Below are 26,935 nucleotides of genomic sequence, written 5' to 3' on the forward strand. Positions count from 1 at the left end.
CTTCATTTCACAATCTTTATTCTTTCAGCATTTAGAATGATTTCGATTATGAAAACACACCCAGCTGTATTCAAAATAGATAGTGTCTTCTCGAAATAAACGTTGTGTGTCATTGTATTTTTTTCAAGCAAAAAGAGTAAATAATAAATGAAAAAACTCTATGTATATACGATTCTGTTTTCAATTTTGGTCAGATCCTGATAGTTTTCATCTAGTGCGCGACAATTTAAATGGTGTGAGGTGTCTGGGAGTGTTCCTATATTTATTCAGCATGGATTTAAACGCTAATTTTCCATCAACTAGGAATTGCCTGCTGGCACAAGAATTCCTGAGACAGTTGGATATTGTGAGTACTTTTTTCTGAACATAAATAATTTTTGAAACATGAATATCCATGTCTAATGATTCAAAGGCAAATGAACATCCATCATGAACATGAACCATGGTTCAAGATAAGCAACAACTTTCACAATCGAGTAGGTGCTCATTATCTCCAAATAACCACGTACTTGGCCATTATTCAAAGTCTCATGGATGTTTATTGCCTCTTCAAGTACGATACCATTGTGAAGAAATATTCGGATACACTTTTTCAACTGGATTGACCGCTAGATTTAATCTTTCGCTCTCTAATCCGATCTGATTTATTGCTCGTAATTTTGATGTATCATACAGTTTTTCTATTTCTCACACAAAAGTTCAACTGGATTCAATTGATTTCAGTAAATTATAATAGTCACTAGTAGGTACATTCAACAATAGATGTGTCAAAAAAACAACTTTAGATTGTAAATTATCTTATGTGGTAATAAGTGACAAAGAGAAGACATCGTCTCTGGGATCTTTTCGAAACTAATTTTCAATGTGTCTGGGTCACAAGATCTTTTTTTTTTGGAACTTTTGTGTAAGGGCACCGAAAATTATGATCTAGGGCTCATCCGATTCGAAATGACCTCGAGCAACTTTTTGAAAAATTTCAAGTGTTAAACAATTCAGTAAAAAAAGGGGGCTTTGGTTTTTTGCAAATATCTCGAAAAATATTGAAGATATCCGAAATTTGAAAAAAGATCCTTCAAAAGGGGGAACTATCCTAAAAAAGGCCCACCACCCGGAACACTATCACCTATATTTATAATTTTAATTTAGAGGCGCGCTTAAAGCGGGAAATGCGCGTTCCGCACGCGCTGACCGATACAGACCTTTGAATAATAAAAATTATTTTAACCTATTAAATATCATTATTGAGAAAAAAAATTCACAAACCTTGTAGACACTTGAATATACGGAAAACCATGGAAAACAATTTTTCCCGTGATTAGTTTATTAGATATACTTTAGTTAGTTTTAAATTTACCTAAAAACTCTGATAATTTTTAAACTGAAAACCTCAAATTTTGTTCACTTCTTGAAAGCCTTCCAAAAAGATTCCTGTTGAAAAAATTTAAATAATTTGATTATCTACTTTGTTATCAATAATCAAAGACGTCAGAAAGTGAAAAATTTAATTGAAGCAATGACATTTTTTTTCAATATTTAAATTTACTCATATTCTCATTATTCAAAGTTACATAAAATTAATTTTTCATAATTTTTAGCTCTAGTGGTTTGAAAAATTGTAAAAAACAAATGTATTGTTCATAAGACATTTGAAATTTTTTTTGGGGAACTTTTATCAGTTATGAACATTATGATTTTTCAAAACAAAATCGTTTCTTAAAATTTTTTTTATTGCCTAAAAACGCATATGTTGATTTGATGTTGATTTTTGCTATGAATATTAAGGAACGCTGACCAATACAGACCTTTGAATGATAAAAATTATTTTGACCTATTAAATACCATTATTAAGAAAAAAAATTCACATACCTTCTAGACACTTGAATATACGGAAATCCATGGAAAACAATTTTTCTCGTGATTATTTTATTAGATATACTTTAGTTAGTTGACTAATTTTTTAAAGTTTTAAATTCACCTAAAAACCCTGATAATTTTTAAACTGAAAACCTCAAATTTTGTTCACTTCTTGAAAGCCTTCCAAAAAGATTCCTGTTGGAAAAATTTAAATAATTTGATTATCTACTTTGTTATTAATAATCAAAGACGTTAGAAAGTGAGAAATTTAATTGAAGCAATGACATTATTTTTTCAATATTTAAATTTACTCATATTCTCATTATTCAAAGTTACATAAAATTAATTTTTCATAATTTTTAGCTCTAGTGGTTTGAAAAATTGTAAAAAACAAATGTATTGTTCATAAGACATTTGAAATTTTTTTTTAGGAACTTTTATCAGTTATGAACATTATGATTTTTCAAAACAAAATCGTTTCTTAAAATTTTTTTTATTGCCTAAAAACGCATATGTTGATTTGATGTTGATTTTTGCTATGAATATTAAGGAACTCTGACCAATACAGACCTTTGAATGATAAAAATTATTTTGACCTATTAAATACCATTATTAAGAAAAAAATTTCACATACCTTATAGACACTTGAATATACGGAAATCCATAGAAAACAATTTTTCTCGTGATTATTTTATTAGATATACTTTAGTTAGTTGACTAATTTTTTAAAGTTTTAAATTCACCTAAAAACCCTGATAATTTTTAAACTGAAAACCTCAAATTTTGTTCACTTCTTGAAAGCCTTCCAAAAAGATTCCTGTTGGAAAAATTTAAATAATTTGATTATCTACTTTGTTATCAATAATCAAAGACGTTAGAAAGTGAGAAATTTAATTGAAGCAATGACATTATTTTTTCAATATTTAAATTTACTCATATTCTCATTATTCAAAGTTGCATAAAATTGATTTTTCATAATTTTTAGCTCTGGTTGTTTGAAAAATTGTAAAAAACAAATGTATTGTTTATAAGACTTTTGAAATTTTTTTGGGGGAATTTTTATCAGCTATAAACATTATGATTTTTCAAAACAAAATCGTTTCTTAATTTTTTTTATCGCCTGAAAACGCATTTGTTGATTTGATGTTAAATTTTGCTATGAACATTAACGAACGTTTTTTTCTTCATGGTATTTATTTCTATTTGACATTCTGAAAATGTTTTTCTCACATTTTCATTATATATTTAATAATCATTTCACACAAATTAGTTTTTACGATATATTTTTTCAATACTATCAAAAAAAAAACAAAAACAATCATGTGTCACAATTTTTCTCTATTTTGTACAATTTTTTTTATGTTTCTTTTTTTTGACTAAAAGCGATACATAGTTATGTTTGGTAGTATTGAAAAATATACCGTAAAAATTAATTTGTTTCAAGAAACGATTTTGTTTTTGAAAATCATAATATTCATCACTGATAAAAATCCCTCCAAAAAAATTTCAAATATATACATTTGTTTGAAACAATTTTTCAAACAAATAGAGCTGAACATTATGAAAAAATCATTTTTATTTTCACTTCAAATAATAAGAATACGAATGAATGTAAATATAAAAACATTGCATTGCTTCAATTGAATTTTCCACTTTACAACGTTTTCGATTATTATTAACACAGTGGAAAATCGAAAATTTGTCAAAAATTGTTAAAAAAAAACTTTTTGTCACGCAATGAATTAAAATTCATTGCTGTGGCGAGAGGTTTTCAGTATGTTTTTCTCCACTATATATTGACTGAATAATGATGGTCCATTCTTTCAATCTTTTTCCGTCAGGCGAATAACAATATCTCTCTTTTCTCTTATTATTCCTACAAACTATTTCGTAATTTTGTATAAATTTTGGATTGATATTTCAACAGTCATTGGCTAAGAATTATAACTTTTTCGGTTGGCCAAATGTGAAATTTGTTACTGAAAAAATATCATTTGAAATGGTATGTTCTTTTAGATGGAAAAAACTACGATTTTATTCGGCATATGCACCGTAGGTATTACATAAAAAAATACATTTTTTTATTGATTTGGGAATAATCAATAAGATACCGTTTTTTTAGCAGCATTCTATAATATATTTCAATAAATGTTATTGCTGTCAACAAAACTTACCTACACAGTAGGTTATTATGAATGCCTGGCGGAAAACAACTACTTTCCCGACTAATACCACACTGTACATTGAATTATATTCGACAGACATTTATGGAAGATAACTCCAAGAGGCTAGTCTTGCTACATCTGCAAGCAGCAGGATCATGCTGAAATCAGTCGAGTAGACCTACAGACCGGTTTTGAGGTATAACCTCTCATCAGTGCAAGAAAGACCCGTCCCAAACAGCAATGTGCCTGGAACTCGCGTCTCGACTGCAGGTATAAAAACTTCGTCTAAGAGAAAGATTGGTAACTAGTAACAGCTCCATCTAGTGAACAAAGCCCCTAGCGGGGATTAAAATTCAAAATCTGTGATTCGATTATTTCTAAAAAACAACAGAAGTTATAAATAACGTCTATTCCACTTCAAGAAACGGATAAGAGTCATAGAACATTCTATTTCATATATGAATGATTCAGATTTATTATGATACATTGGCCAACAGGAAAACCAAACAACAATTCTAGATTAGTAACTGAATGAAAAATATTCATACTTTCGAAATATCACATTATACCAGCTATTTTGAGAAGGCTTTTTCCCCCGTTTGTGTTTATTATAAGTTACTTTGCATAAAATACACATCTTTGTATAGAATTACTTTTTTGAAATTTATTGATTCCTTCTATTCTTTGAGAGATTCCCACATGTTTTTGTATACAAATCAATCTCTCCTAAACATATATCCCTTTCAATTTAAAGATAATTCCTTTGTATTTCATCAGTTCGGACTTGCATTGTCTAATATAATATAAATTGATTTGAAATCCCTGAAAGAATCTGTAGAAAGTTAAAAAAATGAGTAACCGAAAAATAACAATTCTATTTAACGAAAAACTGAAATTACAAAGAAATAACATACAAGCAACAACCACAAAATAAAAAAATTGAAATATTAATATAAGCAGAAAATTAAAAAATATTAGTAACAAGAAATGAAAATTAAAAATTAAAAGATTCCAAACCAAGTTACGTCACGACGTTTCGGTTGTTAGTATCCACAATCGTCTTCGGGTCGAAACGTCGTGACGTAACTTGGTTTGGAATCTTTTAATTTTTAATTTTCATTTCTTGTTAATGATATTTTTCAGTTTTCAGCTTGTATTAATATTTAATTTTTTTTATTTTTTGGTTATTGCTTGTATGTTATTCCTTTGTAATTTCAGTTTTTTGTTCGATAGAATTGTTATTTTTTCGGTTAATTTTTTTAAAATTTCTTACATATTTTTTCAGCGATTCCAAATCAATTTATATAATATTAGACAAGGAAAGTCCGAACCACGCAACATTGTCAACCATCTTTAAACAAACGATTCCTTTGGCTGGGATTCAATCAAATAAGCGAATGAATGTCATAACGATGATGTCATCGAGGACATGAGTAGATCAAACTCATTATGTGATATAAAGACGTAATTGTATGAATAAATTGTGTTTTTGCTTATAATATTATCCAGATTGGTACTGAAGAGTTGATAAGGCAAGTGTCTTACGACGAAACATCGGATGTCAACCAGTGAGGATGACAGTGTTCCATGTAAGGTGAAATGTTACCTCTTTCATTTACTATATTGTGTGGGAATCCTGTGAATAATATCTGATTCAATTCCATATCGAATGTTTGAAATACAAACCGAATAGAGAAAAGTGATTTTTGCATAATTTTGTGTTCATATAAAAGTTTTTGTTTCGAAAGAATTATTCTTTCGTGTAATTAAATGTTTATATGAAAGTAGCTGTTTCGGGAAGGCTTTTTCTTCCAGTTTGTGTCTGAAAGTTACTTTTTTGCTTTCAGTACTGTCTTCGTTGCTACAAATGATAAATTAACGTTCCGCAGCGAGGTAAATCACTTCGACCGTTGCTGCATCGCCTTTGATAATGTCTGCCGCAGTTGCATACGAAACGTCATGACTTGCAGTACATGGCTTATTAGAAAAATCAAAAAGAGCAAATGATTTATAAGAGACCGGTTGTGAAACCCCAAATATTATGAAAAAATAGGTTGAGAAATTATTACCATTAGCATACTTGAAGAATACCTCACTTAATTCCTTGAAAGGTTTAGCCTAGATATAAATTATAATAATCTTGCAATCGCTTACCTTATACTTTGCGGTTATGTTTTATCATCAATATTCATTCAGCTTTTCGTTCTCTGTTTGTATACTTCGTGGTTTATTATAAAAGATTAATAGTAATAATGGATCAATTTCGTATAGATTTCACGCTTTTCAAATAGACGTTCCAAATTGAATAAAAGAAACGACCACGTGTAATCAATCAAGTCGAATGCTTTTAAAACGGTCATGTCGAAAGGGAAGCGTAAATCATTTAGAAATCAAAGATTCATTGGTCGTATACACCGTGAAGGAATTATCTTAAGCTTAAAAGAATATTCGAGTACTTTGTATTCAAAACTAAATTGATGTAATTACCTGAAAGCTTTTAACGGGTGTGCTACGATATAGCTCTGCAGAGAAATGATCATTGTGAGAGAATTTCGATTTCGTAAGGTTCGTACAGATACTGAGTGTTGCAGGTTTACTGATTTCTTCTGAGATTTTAGAATGTTGATGGAAGTGATGGATTGTGATTTAGGTTCTCATCAGCAGGCACTGGAATGTTCTCAAATTCTTTGTGAATCTTGACGTCAATAAAAATTGTTTATTTTTTCAGACGAGTCTACTACTAACTTTTTTTTTATTTTTATTTTTATTTATTTGAAAATAGGAAATCCTAATATAAATATACAGGTCCAAAAAGGTAAAAATAGTATATAAAAATTTTTCTAATAATAATATACGTTCAAATTATATGGGGCTGTGTAATGGTTCTGTATATTGTTAGTTTTGAAAACATGGAAACTTCCGATGGAATCCTGGAGAAAAAAAAAATTTTTTTGATGTCTTCTCACAAATGTAGTCACAGTAATTGAATTCTGACACCCATTCAATTAAATTATCAGGTAAAATTATCAGGTAAATTATAAACAGCAGTGATCCCAGGACATTTCCTTGAGGTACGCCTATATTGTGACCTGCAATTGAGATAATTTTTGAATCAACTCAAGGCTACTTCATCGATTCCATAATATCTCAGTTTACGAAGTAATATTTGCCTATCGATAGTTTCAAATGCCCTCTTGAAATCAAGGAACACTGCTACTATAAATTTATCGCTATCGATTTCATTCTTCCATTTTGAAACTGTTAATTGAAGGGCAGTTTCACACGAGTGGGTGTTCTCTAAATCCGGATTGATTTCCTATGAACAGGTTATTTTCAGTAAATTACCTAGTAATTTGTTCATGTACAACAATTTCCAAAACTTTCTCAATAATCGGCAGAAGTCTGACATTTCAACTGCATTATTTGCTTTTGGGATGGGAATAACTGTACTTTTTTCGGACGACATTGATGATTGTATTAAGATTAGGAGATGAAATCAAGTGTACTATTTACTTGTTGGATATTTGCTATTGAAACTGTCAGATTGTACATCAACTGTATGGGTTACCTATGAATGAATCGAAGCGACAACGTAGCTTGTTGGTTTTCTATGTGACATGTATTGGAAAACAGATATTTCAAAACAATTCCTAAATTCAAACTATTTATTGAGGTTTCGAACTCTACAAAATGTATCCGTTGAATGAATACTTGACTGTTTCGTTTGTTTCTGTTATATGTTTATGTATTTAAATAACATGAAGGGGTGCACGTGCATGTCTACAGGGTGAAGTATTCTCCAATATCTAACATTCGGCCATCCTGTCATCCTACATGTTCTTGTCCTCAAAGTCCTCAGTCTAAAACAAAATCATTATTCATCAATGCAGCCAGGAAAATTGATTTTCCTAGATTTCTTCAGGAATGAAAAAGCTTTCCAATGTTTGAGACACCTGAATGTTACTCAGAAGTGATGACCATTTCTACGGAACTGTGCTCCTGAGAGTTATTGTTTTAGAAATTTGTCATCATCCTCCCACAACTTTCTACGGAACAGCGCTTGTGTGAGCGAGTGTTTTAGGAAACTATGATGGACACTGGTCATGTACAACAAAGAACATAGTCAGTGTTTTAGAAATTTCAACAGACATTTGTGATTTCAGTTTCCATAGAACTAGACTCGTAAAAGTTGTTGTTTTAGAAACGTTTTTTCAGAACTGCATATGCAGTATTTCAAGAGTTACTATTTGTCATCGGTTCTGTTTATGAAAGGCTTCATATGTTCGATTACTATGGCTGCTTCATAGCGTTTGCCCGTTTTATATCTCTCAGATCACAAGTCATCCCTGATCTTATACCAATTACCCCTTGCACTGCGAATGGTCCTTTGGATTTTTCACGTAACTTTTTGTCACATCTATTACTTGCGTATCGGTGACATGATTCACATAACGGTAACCTATTGTATTAAATTCGATAACAAAAAAGATCTCGACTGGGGTGCTTCTGGTATTTTTATTTACTGTCCAAGGTGGAATTCATCGATATTTCTGTCCCACTCATCGCCCACTCGTTGCCACCGTATGAAGTATGGATTTATCAAAAACATTTGCTCTAGACATAGCTAAAGTTGTATGATAGTGACGTATTCCTTTTCTGTGCAGAATTACTGAAGGTTTGGAGGATACGAAAGCTTATTTTCCGGCGTCAGCGATCAATCGAGTTGGAGATCCAAAAATGCTGATAATGTTTGTCAAGTGCTCGATCACCGGTTTACTGTTTGTTTGAAGACGGTTGTCAATGTTTCGTGGTTTATTTCATCAGTTCGAACACAGCGAGGAGAAACCAGCAAATCCGGAATAGCAGAGCATGTTTGGACTCATCAACATAACATCTAGTAGGCTCAAGCTGAAATCATCCACAAAGAGGAACACTGGTTTAGGAGAAAATTCAAAGAAGCCGCATATATGTTCTCCAACAACGCATTTATTCAAGCTAACGTAGAGATACGTAACATATAGAAACCTCTAATCAAGCGAAAAACAACCAACTCCCGCCAAACGGTCATCTCCCGCTAAAACCAATGAAGCGGAGATAGGGAAGAGGGGGTAGGTGAAAGCACTCGAATGACCTTTAAATAGTCAGATCTCGGAGGAATAAGTCCAGTTATCACCCGAAGACGATTGTGGATACTAACAATTGAAACGTCGTGACGTAACTTGGTTTGGAATCTTTTAATTTTAATTTTTCATTTTTTCGTTAATGATATTTTTCAATTTTCAGCTTTTATTAATATTTCAATTTTTAATTTTTTTGGTTGTTGCTTGTATGTTATTTCTTTGTAATTTCAGTTTTTTGTTTAATAAAACTGTTATTTTCGCTTAATTTTTTTAATTTTTTTTTTCAGGGATTTCAAATCAATTTATACTATATTAAACAATGGAAGTTCGAACTGATGAAATACACCGGTGTACTTTTAGTATTCGGTACTGCACAAACGAATGCAAATTTTATGATTTAATCCACAAGTATCAGTGAATACTTATTATCATTTTATTTTCAATGAATAGTATTTCATTTTCATGGAAATTTTCGTTTATTTAAAAAATATTACTGTATATTTGAATAATCTTAAAACATAAGACAACTAAAAATGGCATTGAACTCAGAAATAACTGTTCTCGAATGTGAAGATATTGATGTATTCTACACATAGATTTCTTTTTAGGGATTGCGATTTCTTGAAATCATTTGCTTCCTTTTTTTTACCATTGAAATCCTTCAGTTTTTGTATCATATCTAGTATGATCTGGAATCTAGATCAACCCGTATAATTTGATACTATCCCTTGTGCTTTCGTTACATCCTTTTTGTTTCAGGAATTTCGAATAAGTTTCGATTAGAATTGTTAAAATCAGCGAAGGTGCTAGAGAAAATATTTATTTCAAAATTATTTGTGAACATAGGCTGTGAGAACATAGGCTTTCACGACCGGAGTCACGATTGAAGAGAACAAAATCAGGGCTATAGGAAGCCGTGGTCGGCTATTGCGGCAGATATTATCATCGTTCGTTGCTGAGACTTCGAGATATAACAACCTTCGTCCTCACAGTCAACGTATGACGTAGACGATACGTTTGGTATTTCAGGTTCCATTCGATCACTTTCTACTGGACCAGATTTTGTTCTCTTTGATTTAATCTTTCCTCCATCATTTTATATTTGTTTGCTATTTACTTTCTGCTTCCGTTTCTCTATGCTCCTAGGGATTTCTATTTGTTTAGAGTTGCTGGAAATAGTCATTCAACATCAGCATTGTTTTGTCCGTGGAATGATCTCTTCTTAAGATTGCTTTGAAAATCAACCTTATCGATCTTTACTTCAATATCCTGTAGTTTTAGGTTTGATTTTGTTGAATTTCTGCTGAAGGTGGGATCCCGGCCAATCTGTACAAATTTTTTAAATTTTCTCCTGCGCTTTCGTTGATTTCAATTTGTTTCAGGAGGTTCGAACAAATTTTTATTTTGATAGTATGAATTTGTTGAAATTCGGATGATGAGTCCCATACGTTTCTTTGTGCTTTTGATCATTTCTTTTTCTTTCAGAAATTCTGTTCTCCTGCTGTGTTTTCTAAATATTCTTTAGTTTTAGTACTTTGATTTCATTGACATTTTGACTGGTGGTGGAACTTTCCTCAAGAAGGAATAATCCAAACATTGTGCAGTTTTTTCCAAAACTTTGTTGACTAGATTGCAACCTTGAAATCCATTCAACTCATAGATTGGATAAATGCCATGAACATATTTTGACTTTAGTGGACAATAACAATTTTTAATTTGACTTATAACATTTCTGGAACGTTTATTACAAAACTCTTCATAGTTGGTCATATAATTTGTTGGAAATTATCAATAAAAAATTTCATAACTGTCTTGAAATAAAATTTATTTGACATCAGGAGTCTCAATAAATTATAAGATGTATGAGAAAGGCATGATACGTGATGTAATCATCTATTGTTGAACTTTACCGTCTGTCGAAGATTTTGTGATATACATCTACAATGTGGATAATTTTCTATAGCTTAAAGCAACATTTTCACGCTATTCAAATCAAAATAGAGCTCCATTTGTTTCATAGATTTACAGAGCCTATACAGGGAGTCTAATTTTGTAATTGTCTAGTTTATAATTGAAAACTTCTCCAACAAGTACAAATAGGGTCCTGAACTTCAAACTCCTTCCATCTCCGTAAAAATTTATAATGGATATTAAATACCACCTCATTTGGAAGTTATTTTCAACTTCCTTTGAACATTCGATAATATTCAATATTCCAAATTTCGAGGTCAACAATACACTTGATGAAATACAGCTTGTTGAAATACTCTGGATTTGACTTCTGTGGTAGATTTTATATAAACTTCATAATTACCAGGTCGAGTTAGATTATTACAGGTGCAGTGCTTGCATTTTAATTATTGCAAGCTTATGCTGAAGATGTCTGCCACAGGTTAAAGAATGTCTGAAGACTAAAATGATTCATTCCAAAGGATCTGAATACTGAGGCTTATGAAATTTAAAACTTAAATTGAAGAATTTCTGAAGACAAAAATGCTTCATGTCGAAGGATCTGAATACTAAGGCTTAAAAAAAAACTGAAGGTGAGAATGTAACTTTTAAATAACAGTACAGTTCTACAACTGAACGAAAGGCGTATTCATTAAACGATTTTCCATTATTCGGCAAAAAAAAATTGTAAAGGAATGTAGATACGGTTTCGCAGTCTATGAACAGTGACTAACTGATAAAAAGGCTTCGGACAACTGTAAAATGTACCATCAACAAATACAGATTTCATCACACCGGTCATCACATATGGTAGTGTGGTTGTTATGACCGTGTATCTCGAGTTTTTTGTTGTTTCCATGTGGTCTTGGCAGCCGCTTTTATACTTCTTTCTGAGTAGTTATTCATTTGTAGCGTTGTTTCGATGGTGCAGGTGGTGCATATATTGCAGGAACAACAGATAAAATCAGCAGAATTCTTCACCGACATAACATATCAACTTCGTTCGTACCAGAACGAACAATAAGGTCCATGCTTCGTAATCCCAAGGATCAGATACCACTGGAATCACAAGGAGTGTATGAAGTACCATGCCATGATTGTGACAGGACTTACATCGGCCAGACCAACAGACGAATCAACATTCGCAAAGATGAACACAAACTAGCAGTGAAGGGAAAAGTCACCACGTCTTCTCTCTTCCAACACGTACTTCAAACAGGACATAACATCAATTTCGACAACACAAAAATGCTAGCAAGCAACGAAAACTTTTACTCACGAACAATCAGAGAGGCAATCGAAATTGAAAAACGACCTAATAATATGAACAAGAGGGATGATGCGCAAAGATTACCATCAACATGGAGATCCGTTTTATCACTTCGCACAAGCAATCAGACCGCTCAACTTCAGAGGCAAAACTCGGTACATGACAATACAGGTACAATAACAGAGACAGGAGAGGCAGCTCAGGTAATAAGACCAAAACAGGTAGTCGAACAAACACAGGTAGTGGCAGCAACGCAGGTAAAGGGAAACATCCATCCCTATAAATTGAGACACAGAGTTCGAAGTAATCAGTCTAGTTGAAAAAACCAGACATCACCAGAAGATGGCAAATGAGACTTTGCCGAAACGTTGTGAAAATAATCCTTATGGGGAGAAAATACACAGAACACGGAGCGAAACCCGAGAAAACAGCTCATCATACTTTATCCGTGAGAATCTTCGAGTTAACATATATATATATATATATATATATATATATATATATATATATATATATATATATATATATATATATAGTTGGGTATTTCAGTCAATCTCTGCGGGCTATGGAAACACTATTTTTTGCTATTCAAGCTTTCGGAAATATATTTTTTTCCTTCATCAAGAATATCTACAAAATAAAGATCATGCATATATTATATAGTAATAGATATATATGTTACAAAAGACTCACCAAAGTTGGTTTAAAATATAAAAACATTGTTGTAGATTTTTTGCCTTGGAATAACATTACAAATCATACTTACAGTAAAAATGAGTGAAGAACAATGAGTTGAACATATAAATTGACTCAGTAGAGAGTAGAGCCAAGAAGTTGATAGCACAGCCGGCTATCGAAAGCGCTCGATTATAATAATTAGAAGTTATTAAGCTTCAAATCCTTATTGTGATCTCGTTAATATGTAGCAATAAGCTTTTCAATTTCCATTGGTTACAGTTTTATAGTGATTACAAAAAATGTAAATCATTAAAACACATTAAAAAATGAGAGAAAACTATTTCATAACGAATCAATAACTACATTCAACATAATTTTCGATGGTTATCATGATGAAGTGCTTCGTATGATGCAACCTGCACATGTCTATGTGAGAAAGCGTCAAATTAGCATCACGAATTTATTTGGATTTTTACCAACTACTGTTTGTAGAGTCCATCCAATTAAAAGATATGAATAAATTATAGCTTTATCTCAATCATCCATATACGCACGTTTCAGAGATCTCTTATATCATAAATTGTTTTAAAATTCATTGACTTAATGGGGAGTTGTCGACTATAAACCATAATCGATACCATATTATTAGATTTGACTTAACGGTGGTATTGTGAAACAGGTGCCGATTGTTTTTGAATCAGTGTCAGCAATTATTCTTGTAATATTTCTCAATTGCAAAAGATACATATTTTCCGTTTAGCATGTAGGATTTTGACTGATGCTTTTGTTTGTTCCAGTGCTTATCTCAAGGATTGGAATTAATAATATTGATAATATAAATTTTGAACGCGATGACGTAAACTTAAATTTGGGCAAAACATATGACTAGATGGAATTATTCAACGGTATGGGGTAACCTAGAATTTCGTTTTAAGGCTGTATCTACATCATTGAGAGAGAAAATTTCAACAGCATAAAAAAAATGTGTCGGCCTATCGCCATGAAAATGTTGGTGCTACAACAATATACAACGATTTCAAATTGTTCTTCAAATTCTTTATCATACCATCCCAAATAATTTGAAATAATATATAGTACACTATTTGTGTTTTGAGTTAGTTGAAAACAGGGTTATCAAAATTGTATGTAAAACCATCACCACTTCTGAAATCAAAATTTTATTTTCCAATTTGAAAAACATTATTTTCTACTGACAATCATCGTATGAAAGTAAAGAACTCTTTTGAGATCATACTTAAATTTTGCAGCACATTAGACAATTCGAATTTTTTTTCATTTAACTTTTTCCTTATCCAACATCAATATTAACATCAATCTGACGTCCTTTCCTGTATTCTGTTTGAATGTAATTGATTGAAAAGCTCAACCCTCATATTACTCACCTACCTACTTCTTTTGTGTCAGGGCATTATCTTTATTTCCACTGCGATATCAAGAAAGTGCGAATACGAATATTTGCAATCTTTTCAAGAATTATTCACTGTAACTTTGATGAGTTCTATTTCGTGTATTGAAGTCGCGTTATGGAAAAAGTAAGTCCGGCCGAACACGGAACACATATTTGCAGTTGAGGCAACCACAACATTGTGGCCACGTTGACTGCACTTCTCGTGTGGTCTCCAACCACATTTTTGTGGTCGACTTGCGGTCATATAAACCGCACCTGCAGTTGAGGCAACTGAGTGACTTCAGCTTGATATCAAAAATTAAATATTGTGAGACCAATATGTACGCGGTTGGGTACGACTGCAAGTTTGTGGTTAGTGTACGGCGGATGCCGCGGTGACATCTCTGCGGAGATCAGCAGCAAGTTGACTGCAGAAACCCGTTTTGACTTTTGTGAACACCCGTGTACGTGAAGTACAGTATTTCTTATGGGCGGCTTGAGTTCGCTGGAACGCGACTGCAATTGTATGGTCGATCTAACCGTGTATGGGCGCTCTTAGACAGTGATTATTACCCACATTGCAAGTTGTCACGGTTTTGTTGTAAGAGTCAAAGTGTTCTCTATAGTGATAGATCTCATAGATAGAATATCAATTATTCCATGTAGAAAAGTGGATCTACTTGAGTGACTTCGACAAAAAAACATACCATTTGTTGAACGTATGGTTGAAAAAGAACTATTTCTACAGTGTGTTCAAATGAAGTTCCTTTCATAGAATGTGTGGTCAACAAAATCGCACAGAAACGATATATTATTATTCTACGTCCGCTCCCTCATCATTGCGAACTTAATTCCATTGAACTCCTTTGGGCTCAAGTAAACCGAAAGCGGGGTGCAATTGCATATCCCTGTCAGGGAAGAAAATATACAGTGCATTTCTTTAATGTCCCCTCCTTTTAATTTTTGAACGGAACAACTCAAAACATTGAAATTAGGGATGAAGAAATTATTGCATGAATACTTTTGGTCGAAGTGAAATTGGCAGATGAAACTTCCAAGATGGCGACTGGGTGCCATCTGTGAAAAAAATTAAATGGAAAGGGGGTCCTTGTAACACATCTTTTTGAAGCTCCTGTTAAATTATTCACAACCATAGAATATAATGTCAATATCTTCAAGTACTACAAAATGGGGAAACTTTTAATAATTGCCTGAATGCATTGACATTCAACTACATAATATGAGCTACTAAGCTTGAGGTCAGTTCATAAGATGCTCAAAATGGTTGCCTTGAACTTCTTGACATATGAGCAGCCTATCCGATATTTCACGCAACATTTTCGAACCCAGTAACGTCAATGTCTCTACGAATATTTATTATTCTTTGCCATATATCCAATATTGAAGCAGGTTCAATTTCGTACGCCATTTTGTAGTAGGCGATGATAATAACTTCATATTCTAGGGTTGTTCAAAATAAAGTATTCATGTATTCATTTCATTATCACAAATTTTAATTTTTTGCGTTGACCTGTTCAAAAAATAAAAGGGGAGGGACATTAGAGAAAGGCACTGTATAGAAAAAATAACATATTTTATTACCCGACTGCTGTATGTATGTACATGTATATACGTATGTAAGTTTGTAGGTATGTATGTATATATGCCCATTACCATAGTACGCGCTATAGCCCACATGGCTTGACTGACTTCAGCTTGATATCCAAAGTCCAAACACAACCCAATATCCAATAATGAGTTAGTTGTGCTTCTACCAGAAAAATCGAGCGATGCGCGTTTGCATGAGATCGTTTACGCGTAGAATTAGTACCTTTAAACAAAAAAATCTTGTGTAATAAAAAAGACCGGATCAATTAACGCATCTTTTCGTTGTTTCTAAGTGTCATTTTTTATGTATGTCGATAATGAACAATACATTAAATGACAGGTATAGACAATAACACCATTAATACTCAGTTTATCGGGGGAATGATCAGAATGTTTAGTACAAAAACCTTTTATGCTTTATTGTCTAAAGATTCATATCTTTGAATTGAAGGGGTTATATTTTCATACATACACCGGATACACCGATGTTTCGCGAAACATCGGTGTATACCAGTGAGGGTGACAGTGTTCCATGTAAGTGCAATTTATTACCATTCATTTAAAGTAGAACTCATGTGAATGATATCTGCTTTTTATTCCACAACGAATGTTTGAAATACAAACTGAGTAGAGAAAAGTATCTTCTGTATAATTCAGTGTTCATATGGAAGTATTTGTTTCGAAAGAATTTTTTCTTTCGTGTAATTCAATATTTATATGAAAGTAGCTGTTTCAGGAGGACTTTCTTTCAATTTGTGTCTGAAAGTTACTTCTTTGCATGATCTACACATCCATGTATAGAGTTATTTATTTTAAAATTGATTACTTCCTTCCTATCCTTGGAAGATTCCCTCATCCTTGTTTTTTGTATCAAGATGGAGTAGTAGAAAGCCAAAAACTTTCTTTCCCAAAAATTCATATCTTATTGACAAAGCTGAGTTAAAATAATTTAAAAAAACAAACAAACAAGATTACGCATATTAGCTATTGCTACTTAGTCAGATAAAACTGTAACCTACGAAATAATATACTTTGCTAATGTGTTCAATAAAATATTTAAGTACGTTCTGAAAATATGTATATACAACAAAATAGGACAGAAAAAGATAATAAAAATTTGTTTGTATTTACGTTTATTTGAAGGTGGTTGACAATGTTCCGTGGTGCATTTCATCAGTTCGGACTTCCATTGTCTAATATGAATATGATTTGAAATCCCCGAAAGAATCTGTAAAAAAATTGAAAGATCAGCATAAAAAACAATTTTATTAAGCAGAACACTGAAATTACAATGAAATAACATACAAGCAACAACCAAAAAAAAATTGAACTATTAACACGAGCTGAAAAAATTAAAAACTATTAACAAGAAATTGAAATTGATGATATAAAATTAAAAAAATCCAAATCAAGTTACTTCACTACGTTTGGATTGTTAGTATCCACAATCGTCTTTGGGTGATAACTGGACTTATTCCTTGCAGATCAGACTATTTGGTTCCGCTTGATTAGATGTTTCCATATGTTACGTATCTCTACGCAAGCTTGGCTAAATGCATTGTTGGAGAATATATATGCGGCTTCTTTGAATTTTCTCCTAAACCAGTGGTCCTCCTTTTGGATGATTTCAGCTTGAGCTCACTTGATGTTATGTTGATGAGTCCAAACTTGCTCTGCTATTTGTTTGGAATCTTTCAATTTTATATTTTTAATTTTCATTTCTTGTTAATGATTTTTTAATTTTTTCAGCTCGTGTTAATAGTACAATTTTTTGTTTTTTTTTGGTTGTTGCTTGTATGTTGTTTTACTGTAATTTCAGTTTTTTGCTAAATAAAATTGTTTTTTCAGCTTTCTTCTTTTTAACCCTTTACAGTTTATTTCAAGTATTTTAAATCAATTTATATCGTATCCGTGTTAGGAATCACACGTTAGAAGGTGAGACCTCGTTAATTTTTAGCTCGTATAAGTTTCTCAACTTCTGAGAATTGTCGATCATATGGGGGCGACAGCTGATTAACGGAAAAACATATTTTAAACAGATTTTTTTTCAAACATATTAGACAATGGAACTCCGAATTGATAAAAAGTTTGTATTTACATAGCACAATACAACACTTTAAAAAAATAACCAATAAGAATGTATGTTGAAAATTTCCAATATTGATTACATAAAATGTATTGAGAATCGGATATGTACTGTGATAAATTATAATGAGCTCTCTCACAAAAAAAATCCTTCAAATCTTTCCTGAAGTTCCTGTTATGGCATGCGCATTTTAGATGGGGTGGAAGGTGAAGAAATATTTTTAACCCATTATAAATGAAAGAGTCATTAGAAAGGGAATATTTTGGAATGGGTAAATGAAGTTATTTTTTGGTGAGTGGCGTTTGCGTTAATTGAAAATAGATTTTGATGTTTTACTATGAGACATATAGTTTCAATGATAAAAATTGAGAAACAGTGAGGATTTTCTATTCTTTGAACAGTGGCTTCGCTTTATACAGAAAACGTATAGCTCTTTTCTGTATAACTAAAATTGATTGCAATGTTATCACAGTACATGCACCCCAGAAAGGGATTCCATATCTTAGGTGAGATTCCATGAGAGAGTGATATGTAACTTTGGCAGCAGCAAACCCTAACTCACAAGATGTCAGCCCCTCACAGCGTAAGACCCAGAGGACAACTTTGGTTCCAAATCACTGTCAGTACTTAGTCCCAGGAATTTAGTTCATGTTTTATTTACAACAAAGATGTTGTCAACTCGTAAATTGCTGATGGAACATTTGAACAAATTACGTTTGTTTTAGATATATTAATACTGAAGATTTGCATCACATCTTGCTATTTTGTTATTATCACAATTTATTATGTTTCAAGTTCAGAGGGATTTTGATCATGCGATAAAATTGTAGTCAGTGAATAGTGTTACCTTTGATATCAATAGATGTCAGATCATTTATGTACAGGAGGATTAATACTGGACCAGGGACTGAGCGTTGAGGAACTCCTCAGAATAACTATTCGATTTAACAATTTGACTATACTCAGATAGATAGTATTCAAACCAGTCGAGACTTACACCTCTTATTCCATACTGTTCTAATAACTGATGCAACAAATTATCTGATAAACAAAGTAGTTCTTCAAACAGATTTTAGTATTACCGAAACAAGTCTCCCGTATCCGTCCCGCTACAGCCGGGATTTCCAAGTAATAATGCCAATCATATACACTATACAACGAAGTATATTTAATTAAATACTCGCGTGATTATCAGAATTTGACATTGCATTTATCCACCAGAGTTGCGAAATTTGTACTTTCAAACAATATACAATGTAAATTGATGGATGTAGCCGTTACTACATGGTAGGATATCATAATGAATAGAGAAATGAAAATTTCTCTATGTTAGGACCAAAGTGAGTGGGTCTATTCGACCCTCCACCGCAACCCGCAAGAGTTTATTGTCGCGCACAACTATTCACACCCAGCTTCTCAACGAAGACGATTAGTTTGTATGGTGAGTGGTGTTTCAGGACAGGTGGTAAGAATACAGCTCTGCCGAACTATAAAAACCTGATTCGATCCCCAGCGGGGCAGGCACAAAGTATGTGATCTGCTGTTTCATCATTTTCCAAACAGAGGCGACACACACTGACTTCCGACAGTCCGAGTCTCTGCATATAATGATTCAAATGACAGTGACCTGTAAGAAGGCCTGTTAGACATCGTAGTTCATCCCTACTGTAGTCCAACAATTATTTGGTATCAAGCTTCGAAGGGTGAATAAACGCCTTGGAGTGAGCCAATCGTGGAAGATTCTGCCAGAATTCATAAATATTCTTGCCAGCCGGGTGTTCCATATTTATTTGGCATGCAAAGCCTAAAACGATACCGATGACAGGTTCTGGTCCAATGAAATTGCTTGCAGCACCCTCCTTTGCAAGAGAGTCAGCAGCCTCATTGCCTTCCAGGCCAGTATGATCAGGAATCCAGGCCAGTATGGTCAGGAATCCAGACCAGAGTCAATCTGTCAAGTCGTCCTATCGAGGAGAGTCGTTTTTGACAATTTGCTACCAATTTAGACGTTGTTCGGTAGGAGCCAAGAGCTTCAATGCCGCTTGACTGTCCGAGAATATTTTTATTGACTTGTGTATGAGGTTGGATTCTGCCAATCCTTCCTCACACAATTCAATAGCGTAAATTTCCGCTTGAATTACGTTCACTTGTTTTTCGAATATTCAAACTAATCGCTAGTACTTTAGCATTTTTCATAGAATCTAGTGATAGTTATCAGCGGTTTCAGCGGTAAGATATGCGTAAAAAACCTAAAGAATATTTATACTGCTTTTTTCTTTAAAAACCCAGTTATCCATGACTGACATCAAAAAATGAATCTCGGAACTTATCAATAACGCCGTGTATTGAAGTTTCTTTCGCGTGTAGATTGAATCATTTTTGTTATGAATTAAATATTGGAGATATGGTGCAAATGGTCTCTGCTTTGGGGGAAAGTGACGGAAACTGCCTCCTAGCATCTAGGATTTACAAAGAGAAGTTCCCCGAAAGAAGGGCATTTCAGGCTCTGAAAACAAGATTTGAAAGAACTGGTAATTTCAATCACAAGAAGTTCGAACGTTTCTGCCCTGTACCAAATGAAGAGAATACATTTCAAATTGTTCTTCACCTTGTTGAAAATTCCCATGTGAGTACCCGAGACCTGACTAAGAGAGTCATAAAATCTGTCATATGCCGTATGAGAGCAAATTTTCAAATTGTCTGAATAATAAATTTGGATAATACCGGATGCATGAATAATTGAGGCTAAGAATACTTCGTTTTTATGACGATAATATATCATAAATAGTTTCTAACTTCAAACGGTAATTATAATATTTAATTTGAGGTAAGAAGAAACTTTAATTGCCCAATATACGACGGAACATCATATTTCATGGTATTAAAAAATTTACAGTCTAATGAACACCGCTACATTTTTATTTTAAAATAATACCAGTTCAAAACTGGTTTGAACATTTACAAACAGTTTAAATTTCGTTGGTTAATCAGATTATGAAGTATAAAACGTGAAATAATTCAGATATTTGGGCTCTGTTATATACATACGGTAGGTATGAGGCTTATAACTTTGTTGATGGTAACCCGATCAAGGGGATCCCCAGAATATCTTACAGGCCAATGTTCACTTATTCTATTATTTCCAGTCGAATTTAGAAATTTTCTATAGTGATCAACTCTCCATCTGTAACATTCAATATCATCCAAATAAAACTGCAATTATAATTTGTAACGGTAATGTGGAGGTAACGTGAGACAAAAGGTCCGGATGAGTTTGACAAGTTGAATGGAAAGTCAGAACCGCCACTCCAAAAATTATGTGGATTTCCAAAAACACCTAAAAGTATAAACAGCAGGTCAACTAATTGTTATTTTGGTGAAAACAATTATTCTTTCAAAAGTTCTGTCCGTTTTCACGAGTTTACTTTATGCTGTAATATCTCACTGAATACTTATTCACTGCACGTTTGCCAACGTAACACACGTTGATAAATTTCGTCAGCATAAAAATTGTCAACGCAGACTTTTGCCTGGTCCTGATCGGCGAAGGTTCTACAGGTGAGGAAGTTATCGAAGTGCCCAAAGAGGTGATAGTCGGTCGGCAAGAGATCTGAGAAGTATAGTGAGTGAGGCAGAAATTTCACGCTCAATTCGTTTAATTTTCGAACGGTGATTTGTGACACTTGCGGACGGACGTTACTGTGGAGCAGGATCTAGCCTCTTCTGTTGACCAGTGCTGTTGACGCAATTTACGGTGCATTTCATCGATGCTGTCATGGTTTGGCCCAGTTGCAGAAAAATATACTGAATCACACCAGCTGCTGACCACCATACATTAACCATGGTCTTTTTGGTGGGTTTTCGCGTCAAGGAAATTAATGGGTGGCTTCTTGGTCTCCAACCACTGTCCTGAACGTCTCTTGTTGTCGTAGAGGATATACATTTCATCACACATGACTATCCTATCCAAAAAAAGATCGTTTTGGTTGCGCAAAAACAATACTTCCAATACTTCTTGAACCATCAAAAGCCGCATGGGAGTTGATGCTCAGTTCTTTCGTTATCCCACGCATCGTCTTTCTCTTCCAGGGCCCTCCAATTCTCGTCCTGGAATACTGTACTTCGACCAATTTGGGGCTCGTCTTCGTATGAAAAAATTGGCCAAATATCGTTTAACGACACTATATTGTATTAAGCTGAAAAAAGTAAAAAAAAATAAGTTTGAGAAAAATCAACAGCATCAATGTATAGAGTAACAACACTCTCTATCGATTAGTATATACCACAACTCATGCCAACAAATTATCATTGATTAGCAACAGTTAGCATTAACACAATAATAGCATTAAGCAAGAACAATACTATGCTATGCGTTTCGCTGTATGCTATATGTTTTCTAAGAGAAAATAAATATGGAACATCTTATTCATTTTGGTTGTGGTCGCATTTGGAAGTAGTTGATAATAAATTAATGGATATAGCCGTAACTACGTGGTATAGGAAATCATACATGAAGAAAAGAGAATTGAAACTTTCTATGTTTAATGTATAAGTTTGAAAATGTCCTTACAGGATGAAACTGCAGTACTTAATGTTATTTAAAATAAAAGTGGTAAAAAACAGGGAAAGTTTCAATTCTCTTTTCTTCAGTAGTTGATAATTTTGCTTCCTTATACAGTGTAGGTGTTACACCGGCTTCCATTAGAGAATGAATGTATATTTCTATACGCGTCTAATTTTTTTACGTTATAATTTCACCACCCTATAAATGAAGAATCAGATTAACCTTAATCATATAACCAGAAGAACAAAGTTGTGGATTTCATTTTGATTATTCATACCTAAATTTGCTTTCTTGATTTTTTACGAAGAGGTCCTGTAAGCTAATCCGAAGGCCCAGTTGATACCTCTTGATCATGTGAACCATAGATGAACGGACATAAATTTTATTACCCGAAGACTTGTTCCAAGTTCGGTGCAATTAGAATAAATTAATTTCTTAGATATTTGGGCTAGGTACCGCATGATCAGGTTCTCTAGAGCTGCTTTATTACATATACTACGTTTTATTTATTGTGCTTTGTTGATTCGTTATCGATTTCGTGACGCAGCCTGAAATATATCATGAAACATTAATTGTTCATATCAAAGAGGGGTTCCATTATAAATTTTCAAGTGTAATTTTTAAATATTGCTTTATTGTAACTTCATAATTTACTTGAATTTCGAGTTTGAAATCGAAACTATTTGACAGAATTTGTGGTTCTTCGCAGACAGTTTTGATTTCTTGATGTTTTTTTTCTGTTGCATGAGCTCAGAAGTTCGAAATAATTTTTGCTATTTCAGTACTCGTTATTTATTTGTGACAAAATTTGTCAAAACTTTATAAAATTCCATGATTTTCTTCGCCAACATTTAGAATCTATGAAAAATGGTAAATAAAACTTTCTATGTGTTTTAACCACCTCTACAACAGAAAGTTTTATTTCTCATTTTTCATAATGATCTACTACCAGGTAATAATAATAATAATAATATGGCTACATCCATCAATTTTCAGCAAAACAGCAGAAGTATCGAAATTTTGGAAATAACTTTATATGTTATCCTGTGGCTGTGGAAACTTTCGGTGTATTTGGCCCCTTATCTCCATTTTTTTTTAATGAAATTGGCAGAAGGATGACTGAAGAAACTAAAGAAAAAAGATGCACCACCTTTCTGGTCCAAAAAATTAGTTTAGCTATACAGCGTGGTAATTCAGCTTCTGAGCTTCTGTTTTTGGCACCATTCCATCGTCACATTCACTGGATGAAATTTTTCTTCATACCATTGTTTCCAAATCATATTTATACCCTAATCACGATGAGAGATTATTTTCTCATATCGAGTGGTCCAGCAAAAAGTATGCACCTTGCTTTTCTCCTTTTTTTGTAACTTAACGCAAAAATGCTGGGACAGGTCAATTTTGCTTTTGAGGGAGACATATTTTATTTTAGATGTATTTTTCTACCTGTGCCTTCAACCCCCTAGCGAGGGTGAGTAACAATCCTAAAATTTTAAATGGAAAGTGGGGTCGAGTGATATATCATTTGAAAGGGCACAACATTCTCTTTCCAGTGATACCTAATTTGTTGTATTTACTTGAATAGTTATGAAAAAGGCAAGAAAATTTACTCGATATTTTTGGTGTTAATGAAAATGCGGAAAAACGGCATTTTTATCACTACTACATTTCTCAATTTCTGTCGTGCGTTTTCTGGTGCAAATAACAACAGCAGATAAGTGTACAAAAAGAATTCAGGCAAACGTTCATTGATTCAGTTCGGTTGCTTTTGAAATTATTTCAACTTTACTGTAAAAATGGTTTATTCCATTCCTGAACGAGTTGAAATTATTAAATTTCATTATCGACATAATAGTTGTGCTAGACTTACTGCTCGCCTCTTTAATAACAGTCATCCCGGGAAAAATGTGAATGATTCTTACGTTGCCAAGTTAGTCCAAAAGTTTGTCGATACCGGATCTGTCTGGAATGTGAAACACCAACCACGGAAACCGATCAGAAATGAAGCAGTGGAAGTCGCTGTTTTGGGACATGTTGAATTGGATCATACTCAAAGTACCCGTCAGCTTGCTGCAGCCTCAGGTGTCTCTCGTTCGTCCATAATACGGATATTAAAAGCCTATAAATTTCATCCGTACAAAATTAAATTAGTACAGGAACTCAGTGAAGATGATCCTGATAGAAGGCTGCAATTTTGTGAACAACTGAGCCAGCTACTAATTGATGATCCGCACCTATCATTCAACACGTGCTTTTCCGATGAGAGTACATTTTTTTTAATGGAACTGTGAATAGGCATAATTGCCGTTACTGGGATGACAGTAATCCACACTTATTCCGAGAGGTCCATACCCAGTACCCTCAAAAAATCAATGTCTGGTGTGGCATATTAGGTAGTCATACCGTAGGGCCACTTTTTATTACTGGGAATTTAACTGGTGAAGTCTACCTGAACATGCTGGTGTGGCATATTAGGTAGTCATACCGTAGGGCCACTTTTTATTACTGGGAATTTAACTGGTGAAGTCTACCTAAACATGCTTGAAAATACAATTGATCCTCTCATAACAGAAATAATTGAAAATGACCAAAATCATAATGATGATCAGCTTCTTTTCCAGCAAGATGGAGCACCTCCTCACAATGTTGCTCCGGTAAGAGAGTTTTCAGATGACCGGTTTCCTGGACGGTGGATTGGGAGGAGAGGCTCCATCGAATGGTCTGCCAGGTCACCTGATTTATCGCCTTTAGACTTTTTTCTTTGGGGAAACTTGAAAAATAAATGTTTTGCTACGCAGCCCGAGTCCATAGAAGATCTTCGCCAACGAATAACAGCAGAGTGCAAAAGTATAACACCTGATATGCTACAGAATGTTAGGAATAGATTTGAAGAAAATCTGTATTAGGTATGGAAGCAAATGGGTCACATTTTCAGCACTTGCTGAAGTAGGATTCTACTAAGTCAATTACACATTTCAAAGTACTGGGTTGTAGTTGTTTTTCTTCATAATACCTACATGTTTGAGTGAAATACAACAAATTAGGTATCATTGGAAAGATAATTTTGTGCACTTTCAAATGATATATCACTCGACCCCACTTTCCATTCAAAATTTTAGGGTTGTTAGTCACCCACGCTAGGGGGTTGAAGGCACAGGTAGAAAAATACATCTCAAATATGTCCCCCTCGAAAGCAAAATTGACCTGTCCGAGCATTTTTGCGTTAGTTACAAAAAAAGGAGAAAAAGAAGGTGCATACTTTTCATTGGACCACTCTGTATAACCTCCCACATTTCTTCTGATACTCCCCATAAGTTCTCATCAGAAGATACAGAGAAATATGAACATGTTCTAGAATTATCTTTTTCCAAATTCAAAACGTCTGCCATATCCAATTCAGTTTTAGGTAGTTTAGCTTCGAGTTCTTTATCCCACCGATCCAATGAAGAGGTGAATCATCGAATCCGTGATTACTCAGAAGAAAACAGCAGTGGCAAACGTAGTATCAACAGTTACAACATTAGATCAGTGATACATTCTTCAGTCAAAACTCTTGGGTTTAATGAGTTGAAAAATATTTGGAACACCTGTTTCATGAGCAGTGTAATTCAATGTTTATCAAACACGAGATGGTTGCTGGAATATTTAAAAAAGAATACATACATGGAAGATATCAATACTAATATTTCTAGTATGGAAGGTACTTTAATCAAAGCGTTCGCAGAAGTTATCAAGCAATTTTGGTCAGAAGATTCGTCTGATGTAGTAGATAAACACTGCCTGCCTACTTTAAAAGTCAGATTCAAAGATTTACCCCTCGATTCATGGGATCTGCCCATCAAGACGCCCAGGAATTCCTTCGATATCTTTCAGAAGGATTACATGATGACCCTAATAGAATTACTGAAAAATCTAAACTGATCTTAACGGAGATTGACAAAAAATTTAGCTACAGTGGAAAAGCTCAAGAGTCCTGGCTAAGATATTTGATCATGAACAACTCTTAGATTGTAGACAATTTCATTGGTAATCGAACTCGAAACGTTGGCAAGAAAACAATTGTTTTTTGTTTGACTAAAGTGGGAAACACGATTTTTCAATACAGGTTGTAAGAGAAATTTGTTTAGAACCTCAACAGTATGGTGCAAGTTCTTGAGAAAATATATGTTATTCACTTTCGACACCTACAAATGAATTTGTTATAGTACACGCAGTCATGAACCGCCGCTACG

At 33.4% G+C, this 26,935-nt stretch overlaps 1 protein-coding gene across 5 annotated transcripts in view; it reads left to right on the forward strand.

The window, feature by feature from the left end:
* The window catches only part of Ca-beta (Calcium channel protein beta subunit), a 483,978-nt gene that overhangs the window by 88,842 nt on the left and 368,201 nt on the right, over positions 1-26,935 (forward strand). For 2 of the 5 annotated variants that reach the window (XM_074172648.1, XM_074172645.1), the window contains exon 1: positions 190-346. The exons of the other annotated variants lie outside the window; for them this stretch is intronic. Coding sequence is in view for 1 of the 2 variants with exons in the window: in XM_074172645.1 (XP_074028746.1) it covers positions 272-346 (75 nt within the window). In the remaining variant the exon portion in view is untranslated. Of the gene's footprint in view, positions 1-189; positions 347-26,935 lie in introns of those variants that run through there. 5 annotated transcript variants of the gene reach the window in all.

Source organism: Leptinotarsa decemlineata, unplaced genomic scaffold, assembly GCF_025532065.1.
Source record: "Leptinotarsa decemlineata unplaced genomic scaffold, Ldec_3_MD MMD2_tig00000133_RagTag_RagTag, whole genome shotgun sequence".
NCBI classification, from domain to species: domain Eukaryota; kingdom Metazoa; phylum Arthropoda; class Insecta; order Coleoptera; family Chrysomelidae; genus Leptinotarsa; species Leptinotarsa decemlineata.